This window comes from Malus sylvestris, chromosome 10 (assembly GCF_916048215.2).
Source record: "Malus sylvestris chromosome 10, drMalSylv7.2, whole genome shotgun sequence".
NCBI classification, from domain to species: domain Eukaryota; kingdom Viridiplantae; phylum Streptophyta; class Magnoliopsida; order Rosales; family Rosaceae; genus Malus; species Malus sylvestris.
The window spans coordinates 42,216,025-42,228,029 of record NC_062269.1 but is presented as its reverse complement, the minus strand read 5'-3'; the positions used below and the strand labels follow the sequence as shown (position 1 = coordinate 42,228,029).

General features: G+C 38.5%; 2 protein-coding genes and 1 long non-coding RNA gene across 4 annotated transcripts; all 3 read left to right on the top strand.

Moving 5' to 3' along the window:
• Nucleotides 1-296: 296 nt before the first annotated feature.
• LOC126584718 (uncharacterized) lies at nucleotides 297-1,757 on the top strand. The gene has a single exon (XM_050249044.1). It carries the CDS (start codon nucleotides 459-461, stop codon nucleotides 1,539-1,541), a length of 1,083 nt encoding a protein of 360 aa, XP_050105001.1. The 5' UTR covers nucleotides 297-458; the 3' UTR covers nucleotides 1,542-1,757.
• Nucleotides 1,758-5,879: 4,122 nt separating this feature from the next.
• LOC126585140 (uncharacterized) lies at nucleotides 5,880-7,357 on the top strand. The gene is made up of 4 exons (XR_007610335.1): nucleotides 5,880-6,109; nucleotides 6,197-6,298; nucleotides 6,400-6,468; nucleotides 7,098-7,357. It is a non-coding gene; the product is annotated as an uncharacterized LOC126585140 (long non-coding RNA).
• A 314-nt stretch (nucleotides 7,358-7,671) lies between these two features.
• On the top strand, nucleotides 7,672-10,324 carry LOC126585139 (uncharacterized). 2 transcript variants are annotated; one of them, XM_050249529.1, is made up of 7 exons: nucleotides 7,672-8,267; nucleotides 8,660-8,820; nucleotides 8,914-8,973; nucleotides 9,082-9,218; nucleotides 9,383-9,500; nucleotides 9,644-9,733; nucleotides 10,064-10,324. In XM_050249529.1, exons 1-7 carry the CDS (start codon nucleotides 8,135-8,137, stop codon nucleotides 10,118-10,120), a joined length of 756 nt encoding a protein of 251 aa, XP_050105486.1. In that variant the 5' UTR covers nucleotides 7,672-8,134; the 3' UTR covers nucleotides 10,121-10,324. The 2 variants fall into 2 exon arrangements, with proteins under 2 accessions (XP_050105486.1, XP_050105485.1); XM_050249528.1 differs by having other exon boundaries at nucleotides 7,881-8,267; nucleotides 8,600-8,820.
• Nucleotides 10,325-12,005: the final 1,681 nt, after the last annotated feature.

The following is a 12,005-nucleotide window of genomic DNA, read 5'->3' as shown; positions in this document are numbered from 1 at the left end:
AAAGAGGGACATCACCATTATTCTCCTTTAGAGTTAGAAGCTTGCCCCTTCGATGCAGAGAAATAGGCCTCAACAACACTGAATGGTGGTCACCCTCTTAATGTAAAATAACGTTGTATAAAATAAAATAGTCATCACCCAACTTTTCTTCTCCTGCTATTAGATTTAAGTTTGAGATGTCACAATTTTAGCGTTACTGTTTTATCATGTAAGTTTCTTTCTCAACTCTATTTATCGAGAAATTTATATGTGACGAGAATAGCGCCACATTATTTTATCATTCCGCGTATCTATTAATTGAAAAAACCAAATTCATGTGTTGTAATTTGAATAAAAAAAAGAATACAACGTGAGATCGCTTACTCCCGACTCATCAGGAAACAAAACAAACTTCCCACTTCAGTCATCTCTCTCTCTCTCTCTCTCTCTCTCTCTCTCTCTCCAAGATCTCCGTCTCAATGGAGCACAGCCCCAAATTCAAACCCCTCCTTTCACAGAGCAGCAGTCGAAGAAGGCGAACCAGCACCGATTCGAACTCTCCCGAGTTCGAGTTCTGGAGAAACCCCTCTTGCCCTCAGCCCAATCTCCTCTCCGCCGACGAGCTCTTCGTCGATGGCGTCCTCCTCCCTCTCCACCTCCTCCCCCGGCCTCTCCCTAACAACTCCGACCCACCTGACCCATATCCAAGATTTTCCGACCCAAATACACAACCCATCTCGCAACCACCTGTGCCTGACCCAGAACCCTTATTGGAACCGGACCCGGAATCGGAACCGGGCCCAGGACCCGAGTTGTCAGCTGCTCCGGTTCTAACCGCATCTAAGCGTTGGAGAGACATTTTCAAGAAGGGGGAGAAGAAATCAGTCAAAGGCGACGAGATAGATAAAGACAAAGACAAGAAGAAAGAGCGGAAGGGCGGCAGGAGCGGAGCGAGCTCGGCCGAGCTGAACATTAATATATGGCCATTTTCGCGCAGTAGATCCGCCGGAAACGTGTATACCCGACCCAAACCATTCGGAGCTCAAGCGACCCGAAGGGTGAACAGTGCGCCGTGTTCAAGGAGCAACTCAACCGGGGATTCGAAGTCTAGAAAGTGGCCGCCCGCGAGTCCGGGTCGGCCCGGAGTCCATTTGGGTCGGAGCAGCCCGGTTTGGCAGGTCAGGCGTGGAGCCTCCGCGGCTGCAAAGAGCAACTCCGAACCACAAGCTCGAAATGCTGAAAAGGGCACAAAACAAGAAGTACCCGAGATTCGCCGGAGCAAAAAAACCGCCGGATCAGTTGTCGCCGGCGGCAGTGGCTCGAAAGCTAGAGTCTTGAATTTGAATGTTCCGATCTGTATTGGGTACAGAAGCCATTTGAGCTGTAGAAGTGAGAATAGTGCTGTAGGAGTCGGGGTCGGCGGTGGCAGCAGCAGCATCAACCTTCGTGGTGGTGTTATCGGCGGCGTTAACGGTGGAGGTGGCAATGGCGTCGGTGGGAATGGTGGGGCTGGTGGTAATCTTTTTAATCTGCGCAGCCTTTTCACTAAGAAGGTGTATTAAGTATTTAATTAATCGTCTCATTAGTCATCACTTAATCCTATCTTTCACTATGCAACTTAGTTTTGTATGATTTTGTATAATATTCTCTTTATTTCTTCACTAAGTGGAAAAGTTTCTTCTTTTCTCATGTAATTAGATCGAAAAGTAAGCTTAATGTATATATTTTGCTGATTTTAAATCAGGTTTAATATTGAGGTTAGTTTTGACTTTTGAGCACTTTCTATGCTTACTTTTATGGATTTCTGAAGCTTGACTTTATTGAAAAAGAATCATCGCCAGAAGCCTTTTCCTAAAGATTTCATTATTATAATCGTTCATCGTCCTTTATGTATTTAATTTTTCATTAAGTATTATTTATATTTAACTTAGGGTATGCAAAAGATAGTTGTTGTGATAAGCAAATTCGGATTGTAAACCCTTGTGGTAAAATTTGTTAAAATTTAAGTCCAAAACCAAATTTTTTATTGATTTCTCAGTTAAGATAGTCATTGACAAGTTTCTCATCAATGTTCCAGAAATTTACTAGCTCAATCTACCAAGAACAAGCTTTAATTCCAACAATCCTATACGAGCAACAATGAATCAAAGTCTTCGAGCTCTAATTTGATAAATTTGTATCCATATCTTCTCTTTTTTTTTTTTTTAACAAATATCTTCTCGTTATTAAATTTAGAAACTAAAAATCTTCGACTGAAAAATTTAGACCTAAAAATAGTATATTAAGTATTTTTATAACCTTACGTTTTCTATTCCATCTCCCAAAGTGTTGGTCTTCAATGGTCTAGCCTGTCAAATAGTCGGACTTTTTTAACAATCTTCACCGTTCGATATCTTAGAGACAATTTTCAATGTTGAAGCAAAAATTGTTCCAAAAGAAAATAGAAAAAATAGCAATTGTCTAGTCAGTTGAAGAAGGGGTGGTATCAAATTTAAATTTATATCTCCCTCGTTCTAGCAAAAAAAAAAAAAACATTTATATATCTCGAAAATGTAAATGGATGAGACTGTAGTTACTCTTAGAACATAACAATTGACTAAAGCATTATTCTAACCAACTAGCTTATGCTATTTTTAACCGACTACATATTTGAATTTGCATTTGTGGCATAACCTAAATATGCCAATATCTTGACTCCATATATGCAAAATTGCAAATGCAAATGGGAAGCATGGCAAAGCAACCAAGAAAGTGAGGGATGGGATGGGAATATGCCTTTATGATTTATCACAATAAGAAAGTGGTGTGGGTTTTTAAGGTTTCACAAAATTGGTTCCCTGGTACCAGCTACTACTCCTCCTCCTAGTATACGGATTTTAGGATGGTGATAATTCTCCATGAATAAATTGTTCATGGCCTTACAAGTTACAATCCGAGTGGATGGGTTCCTGTGGTCCTGTACCTCAAAAGACGTTTGTTGCTATCTTTCACTGCCCATATAACTTGCCAAGTCTAGTAGCTGTTTGGTGCCTAGGACGGAAAAACATTCGGAGTCCCAGTCTAATTTAATCAGTTAAGTCCTAGTAGACGTAGGGCGATCAAACAACGATCAAGGTAGTCAGTGATGGAGCTTATGGGGTCATTGGTTGTCAATTACCCCAACAGCTTCAAAATCCCTTTGTATATTTCATTGCTTCTAATTTTGGCAAACTAAAATCATAACCTCGTCCTTCTAATTTTGTTTTCTTTTATCAAACATGTGTCTCTGTTTTTTCTTTTTCTTTTTTTATTGTGTACGACTCTATTGTGTGAACCAAGTGCTCCATTAAATGTCTTAGTTGACAAGTCTTGTCAGTCTTCAACATTACTTCACAGTTTCCTATAAGCTGCCTTCGAAAAGTCTCTACTAAGTAGTTGTCGAGACATACGTTGGCGTAAGATTTTGGTAAATGTCGACAAGAATCTACAAGTGTCCGCCGAGTGCTAGACGAAATGGTTCAATGAAGTTTTGTTGTCAATTATGATCCTATTACTTGAAAATCCTAACTCCGTCGCTGCAAATATTAAATTAATTTAACAAATATAAATATAATTTCGTCCAACTTAGAGCGAGCCACTAAAAGAAGATGAATTTAATTTTCACCGTAAAAGATTCGACAACCTAAACATTGCCAACAAACCAAACATCCATTTGGGCGAGTCTAACGACTTTTTACTTGCCCATCAGTCATCACCAGAAGGTTTCTTCAAAAGATGAGTTGGTACTTGGTAGGGAAATATTTTGGAGGAGGATTGTCTGCCCTCCAAGTTTCGGTGCCCTTCCATGCCCTTCTGTTTTGTGTGGTCACGGTTAAGTCACGTTAATATTTTATATTATTTTTTTATAGAGATAATAAGACAAAAATGAATAATAATATAAAATATTAACGTGGTTTAACCGTGACCACACAATCAGGAGGGCATGGGAGGGCACGGGAACTTGGAGGGCAGACAATCCTCCTCCAAATATTTTACAGAAAAGTAACTTTTCCTTCTATGAAAAGATATTCATTCAAAGTTGCTGGGAGGACGGCTGGTTGAATTTTGTGGCTTTTGCTAGATAGACACAAAATGACAGGGTAGATTGTACACATTTGTTCATGAATTTTTTTTGCTTATTGCCCTCCTCGAGTGATGGTGATGGTTATCACCTAAGAAACTCTCTCTAAACTCATAAATTTCAATTTTTTTTTTCTGAATGTCAAGGCCTTTTTTTTTCTTGATAAATGGTTTGAATTATTTATTTTTATGCTTGTTCAAGAATGTTAGAGATTAGGAAGCATTTTTCCTCACCACCATAAATTATGGTGTATGTTCATCATACACCTAATCATCTGTCACGTGTCCTTTCAGCTAACCTTGGCAATGATTAGGTAGCCGAGAGCTGCTAGAACATGGCGATCCTCTGCCCCCCTCTGTCAAACCCTAAGCCCTAATCCGCCTCAGTGCACTCTCTCACCTCACCTCGTCCCAATTCCTTCTCATGGCCGTCTCTGCCACCGTAAGTAACCCCTCTCTATCAACTTTTTTGAAATTTCAAGACTTTTTCGTTGTAAATGGTTTGATTATTTATTTGGGACACTTTGGATGTGATCCATAACTATTAGTATTATTTGCTGAAACCTTGTTAATTTTTAATTTTTTATCGAAGTCCCTACCATTAATGTAATAGTGTATTTCTATGTAGGTTACTAGATTTTTTTTTAAATTACAAACTATGTGGGTTTAAAAATAATAAAATAAATTACACTCTCACATAATGTATATATATAAACATGGGTACTATTATCAAAATTAACAAAAAGAAATAAATTATTGTACCACAACATGGTACATTATTCAAAACCACAAAAAAAAAAAAAAAGATATTAGGCGTAATAACATTAGTAAATTTCTTTGATTAAACTTGACATGGATACATTGTCAAATTAACAAAAAAGAATGTATCCATATAAGTTTAAAAATAGATTAAAAAAGGGTGATTTGGTATAAAATCAATAAAAAGTTACCATATTAACAATATATCAATCATATTTATGCTAATTATAAATAAGTCAATCATGTATTGTGATACTTAAATGCATTTAAGATAAACAAAAATTCCAAAATGTGGCATTACAGCTGCAATGCAATGTCCGTTTGCTGTTCTTTTTCTTATATTATTTTTACATTTGGATTCAGACACTGCAATGCAATGTCCGTTTCTTGGTTTTGTTTTTTACAATGTCTGTTTCATGATTCCTTTTTTTTTTTTTTTACGTTGCGATTTAGACACTGTCTTGCAGTGTCCGTTTCCTGGTTCTATTTTTTCTATCTCCTATGATTCGCACTTCGTGCGACCTTTTCCATTTAAATTCAAACACACGATGTGTCTGTTTCCTGATTTTGAATTGCAAACCGTAAAACTCTTCGCAAACGCACCTTTAATTCAAGAGGATTTTGATGGACACTACCCTTAAGAGAATGTCCATGTCCAAAGTCTTTGGAGGTTTGCTGGATATCTATTACATCTTTCTTTTTTTTTTTTTTTTTTTTTGCTTGCGTTTTGGTTTTGCTGCTGATAGTTGCATTTTCTTTGGAATTCCATTTTTTTTCCTCACACCATTGTGATTGTGTTTGGTATTGGGAAAGTTTCAGAGCATTGGGATTAATCGAATTATTTATTCAGGTTTGATGGAGGAGAAAGAGAGAAAGAGAGGCAGGGTGTAACAACCCGTCTTGGAATTTACGGAACAAAGAGGGTATTTTTGTATTTTCAGTAAGTGTAGGGATACTTTCCTTTTAAAAATGATTTTTGACCTTTAAATGGTGTGCCCAAAGGGCCCACCCCTGATCTTTTTGTCCCCCGAGTCTCTCTTCTCTCTTCCCTCTCAGTCCTCTCATTCTTCCTTTTCCCGTGCTCTCTCTCTGCACTCTCTCCTTTTGCCCGAGCTCCACACACACACACACAGACATACATACACACGCTGCTGAACCACCAGCATCCTCCATCTCCCTTCCTGCATCCTTAAAAATCGACGAAGAAGCAGGAATCATCGAGCGTTGGTTCGAAGGAAGAACTCCGGTGAGGTTTCTCGTCCCTCCGATTTAGGTAAGCCTCGGGACACTTGAACTCTTCTCATTTTCGTCCTTGTAACCTAAATCTAACTTGAGATATGTTTGCGGATCGAGGATATAGCACAGAAATAACCCGGGGAAGACTTTCCCAGTTTTTCCGGCGAGAAATGCCACTTTCGAGGCAATGTCCGGCCAAACCACGGTGAGTTGGCCGGTGTGCAAGGTATCAATCTCTTCGTCTCGTCGAGTACTACAACTTTCTTTTTTGTTTCACCCAATTTCGTTGGGTATTGAAGAAGTTATACTCATTTGAATCTTACCCAGTTTCCGGCGAGTCCGGCGGCTTTCGAGGCATTTTCCGGTCAAACCACGGCGAGTTAAACGTCTAGCGAGGTACCATTCTCTTTGTCTCTTCGAGAACTACAACTTTCGTTTTTGAATCACTCGATTTCATCGAGTATTGACAAAGTTATGGACGTTTAAAGTTTGTGTAGTTTTCCGGCCGAATTTCGGCCTTCTTCTTCCTTGGGTCCGGCGACCCAACAAACTTAGGCCTTTGGGTCTTTCTGCCGAGCCCAACCCAAACCCATTTTCCTTTTTATTTTTAATTTATTTTAATTGTTTTTAGTTAAGGACCTTGGGCCGTTTTTAATTCAAGGGCCTTCGGCCCGCCCCCTTATTGAACCCAGAAACCCTTAGGCTAAAGGCCTTTGGGCCTTTTTGAATCAAGGCCCTAAGCCCATTATCTTTAAGCCCTAAACCATTTGGACCGAAGCCCAAAGCTCAAGCCCAACCCAAGCCCAGACCCGTTGACTTTGACCCCGTTTGACCGTTGATTGGTCAACTATCAGCGTTGACCTTAACTTTGAGCGGTCAACGGTCAACGTTGACTGTAGGATTGACTTTTCGGGTTTTCGTCCTCTCCTAGGCTAATTTCGATGTCCTGACCTGTTTTTGAAGTCCGTTTTCCAAATTAAGTCGTTTGAGTAGAGTTTGACTAAATGAATCATCTATGTGCTTAGGTGCAATTAATAGCAGCGGTTCCGTTATTCCTATTTGGTACGGCGTTGCACCAACGGTGTACGGTGAGTGAACCCCTTTTAAAAATGCATGTTTTGATAGTAGAAATGCACACATGAAAAGCATGATTTCACAATTATGTTTTATGAAATGCTTTGAGATAATATGCTTACTGAGGCTAGATTGAATTACTACTATTTTTCCTATAACCCGTGTTCTTATAGAATATCTGATGGATGACGATATGATATGTAGAACATGTTTAGAACACTAGAAGGTAGGGCAAGGTTTAACCTTGTCGGGCAAGCCTGATCGTCTTGATGGTCCCTATCTTTGTGGCTTATCAAGGGTCTGAGAGCTTTAGAGGGAAGTAAGGAGAGGAGTTTACAAAGAGAAATCGATACTACAGCAAGGTTGAACAAGGTAGCAGAGCTATTACAAAGGTTTGAGTGAAGGCTTGTCCCGAGAGGGATGAAGGCTTGAGCTGACTACAGCTTCGTTTTGAAGGCAAATCTGGCTTTGAGCAGAGTTTGTGCTTACATTAGTTTGTTTGATTGAGTGTTTTTTTTCCTGATTTCTCTTTCTTTTATAGACAACCCAGTTTGGCCTCTTGTAGCAGCAGCCTTGCCCGAATGCAACTTGAGAGGCAGTGACTCATCAGCTATTTTACTTGTTCTGCCATTATAAAGTACTTTATGGGCTGTATAGCTGGTCAGTCTATACCACTTGGCCTTTGGGTAGGTGAGCAAGTGGTATTCATGAGCTGCACCAAGTTAGAAAAGGCATTTTCTGCTTTTCTGGGTTTCGGTTGGGCTTCGGCCAATTTGCTGGGCTCCGGCCGACTCTTCTTTCAGGAATCCTTTTGGGCCAGCCCCTTTCTTGGGCCCAAAGTTCAAGTTTTGATCCAAACACTGATAAAATAAACACACAGTCTCCTTGACACAACAAACACCCCCTGATAAGATAAAAACGCAGTTTCCATGACACAACAAACACGGCGATCGATCGATAATTTCAGTTGACTCTTGAGAGAGAAGCTATGGCAATTTTGAGGCGAGCACTGACAGCTGGTCGAACCTGGCGATCCGTCCCCGTCCGTCAAACCCTAAACCCTAATCCTCCTCCGCGCGCTTTCTCACCTCACCTCCCATTTCCTAGCCTTCTCTGCCACCGTAAGTAACCTTTCTCTCGTAAATTTAATTCTCAATAATTTTTTTTGTGAATTTTTCAGGACTTTTCTAGTGGTCTTTGACATGGAAATCATATTTGGGTTTTTCTAATATATTTACACTAAAGAGTGAGGAATAAATAGATACAGAACTTGCCATGAATTTTTTGGGCTAAAAGGTTTGAATTATTTATTTTTATGCTTGCTCAAGAATAAGAATGATTCGTGCATTATGTTACGTTGTTGGTTATGTTAGAGATTTTTCCATTTTAATTGTCAATTAATTAATTTATAACTGGAAGGTTATGCATGTTTATAATTTTAAATGCAATGCAGGCACTTTGGAGCACCAATTTCATACCACTGCGTCTGAGATTGTGTTGGTTGGTTTGGCAGCTGGTTTGACCGCACTTGGGGTCAGAGGTCTGGCTCAAACGTCTGCAAACTTGGCTAAATTGTCTGCGTTTCTAGAGAGCGTAGTGGGAAGAGAGTTGAGACTACAAGCAACTGACAGAACGTTGGCCCATGCACTAAATGACTCCTACCTGGACAGTAAAGTAACGAACTTGTGCATCAAATTTGTGTGAGATTATTATGTCAATTAGCATGCATACTTCTTGAACTGGTTTTATTGTTCTTTAATTCTGCAGGATATTGATATTTCTAAACCCGCTTTGCGCTTCATTCCTAGTGCTGCTGAGGGACAAAAGGTTATTGCACTTAATTGATTTATTATGTGCGGTTTGTTTCTTCTCATAAAACAAACCATATATATAGCACTCTTTCGACCAAATTGACCCTAGTTTACAATGTTATAGGTTTTAATCAAGTTCCAAACTCCTGCGACTCGTGACGTTGCACAACTGATTGCAAATATTGCTTCTGATCGTGGATTAATAATAAAAAGTGGTAGTGGTTTACATGCGCGCATCCACTATTTTTTTCCTTCTCGCAGGTATTGTTAGAGAAATTATTTTTTCTTCTGTTAGTGTTTCCTGGGTTCTAACTATCACATTTGGGTTATTTTTAAGCTGTTTGTTTTAGCCCTTTATCATTGATTGTGGTTTTGTGAACCAAAATATGCTTAGTAGTGCTTTATTTCCTTGTGAACTATGTCAGTCGAGTTTATTGTCAAATAATGCTAGCTCGCCCAGACAAAATGAAGGAAACTGGAGGTGAAGGAGGGGATCTGCGAATTAAAGTATTCCGCTCAGTACTTCCTTTTTCAGATAGATTTGTAAGGCTACATTTTATGTTTTTTTTTTAATATATTGCACTGCATTTGTTCTTGTTTTGCTTTGTGCTGCTTCTTCAGCATACCAAAGATAAAGAAGTGTTGGCTTTTGAGATTTTTATATCAATCTACATTAATTATTGCAGGAAATTGAATTTGTGAAGGATGGGGTCTGGAGTCTGAAGGAGGTGGATGCTTTGGTGGCTACTTTTACTTCACAATTAGCTGGTGGGAAGGTACGTACGATTACTTATATGCGAGTGTTAAATATTTATGGACGAGAGTTTTAATGTTGGATTGTATGTATTTTTTCTATATTCGAACTCTTTTGTTTGTTCTGTAGTGGACTTGTATTGGCCATTCTCCTTCTTTCTTCAATTAGAACTTTTGATATGGGATTTCTTATAAACCTTACCAACAAAGCTAAGGGTTCTTTGCGTTCAAAAACTTTTTTTTAGCTTAAACAAAGAGTGGTTTTTGGTATTCATCCTACTCTCTTTATCAAATTATGCTATAACTAATACTATTTGTAAAAATGAGTAATCATAATTCATAACCTTCTGCAGATCGAGCCCGCCGAGCGCCAGATGAATGAATTTGCAGCACCAGCAGACCAGCGATGAGGGGAAAGACAAGATGATTTAACTCCTTGGTGCTTTTTCTGTCAGTTGGATCCTTTATTAATAGAACAAAGTATGTAGGCATACCTAGTTCTTAATAATTCGACTTTTATGAAGTTTATTTCTTTGCTACATCGGATGCTTGTCGTTGTTTTGAACGAGACATGTTTGTTTCTATTATCTATTAACGTATTTATTCCTTATTTATTTATTTTTGTAATGGAGATAGTAGTTGCATCAAAGTAAACCCCAAAACGCATTGGCCATCCAAAATCAAAAATTAAAAAATAAAAATAAAAAAAATAAAAAAAAACCCGAAAAAAGGATCTCCAAGAAAGAAGCATGCATGTTGACAAACTAAGTTGGGATGGTCCAACAAAAAGCAATTGGAAAGAATACAAGTTATAGAAACTTAAACTGCCTAGTCGTGAGCATCAAGGGACGACACAGTGAGTGATGAATGATGATGATCGAGGATTCAGAACCCAAGGGTGGCAGGTCCCAACCAGACTCTACTTATCTACTATATATGTCTTTGTGGCTCTCGGTTTCCTAGATAATAATAACGTTTTGAGCATTTACTTGTAACTGCAACATTACTATAATGGTATCTCAATTTTTTTTGTTATCTCAATTCGATCAAGCAATATCCACACACCAGCTCCATTGTATCTAATGTTTATTCTTTATATCGGCAAACATTGAATCGATCAGTGATTAGGCCAATTTAATTCTAATATTTATTAAGAAAATGAATACATCGTGTAACAACTTATACTAAGTTGACCGTCGCCGTTAAATTTGAAGGTTTGAATTGCGTCGGTGGTAATTATCTACCTAAAAAGTCCTCTCTTGGACTAATAATAGAAAGTGGTGGTGGTGTACATGCGCGCTTATTTTATTTTGAACATTGGCGCAGTTACTGTTAGAAAAATGATTTTGGTTCTATCTGTGTTTCCTCAGTTCTATCGCTTTTGGGTTATACTTTATGCTGCGTTTTTTTTAGCCCTTTATCATTGATCCTGGGTTGTGAACCAAAATATGCTTTAGTAGTGTTGTCTGTTATTTTTAGCCCTCTATCACTTTCACCGGATCAAGCGATCCGAGCTTTTGAATTTTCATCTAACGGTCCATCTGTTTTGATCTCTTAAAAACTATAATAATTTTTTGGCGTTGGATGAAATTTCAAAGGTCCGGATCACTTGATCTGGTGGCCTTAGTGGAAGAGATCCGGAGATAATCTCTTTCCTATTAATAGCTTGTGGTAAGAATGATTTTCGCTATGTGCAGTAGGATCTTGATTTAGATATGAGAACTTTAGCTTGACTTAAGTTGTGTGCAACAAACCAGCTTCATTTTAAGAGATTGGTCATGCATCTTGAACTAAACAAAAATCCGTTTAAGTTTATTTTCTATCTTGACAACCATTGAATCAATCAAAACAAGCATTAGTTCAATTTAATTAAAATAGTTAATGAATCCAAGGATAATGCAAGTGGCCATTTACCAATAGAAACAAGTGCATTAATCAACGCTTGAATAATAATCCAATCATCAACCACCACATCATTTGTTTTACAAAATTTGACCTCCCTAACATTATTCTTAATGGAAACTCAACTCATTTATTAGACGAGTTGAAGCTAAACTCAAACCCATATATTAAACAAGGGAAAGAACTTGGTTGCTGAAGCTGGTCCTATTTACACCCAATCACGGGTGAACACGTGTTCATCCGTGATTGGGTGTAAGCAGGACCGGCTGCTGAATTTTCAGCAGCCAAAAGTAGTGTTCTTAAACAAGAGTTGGACATGTTGACCCAAGATCCATCATTTAATAAACGGATCTTGACAGGTTGACCCGAAACTAACACTTAATTGTCAATTGG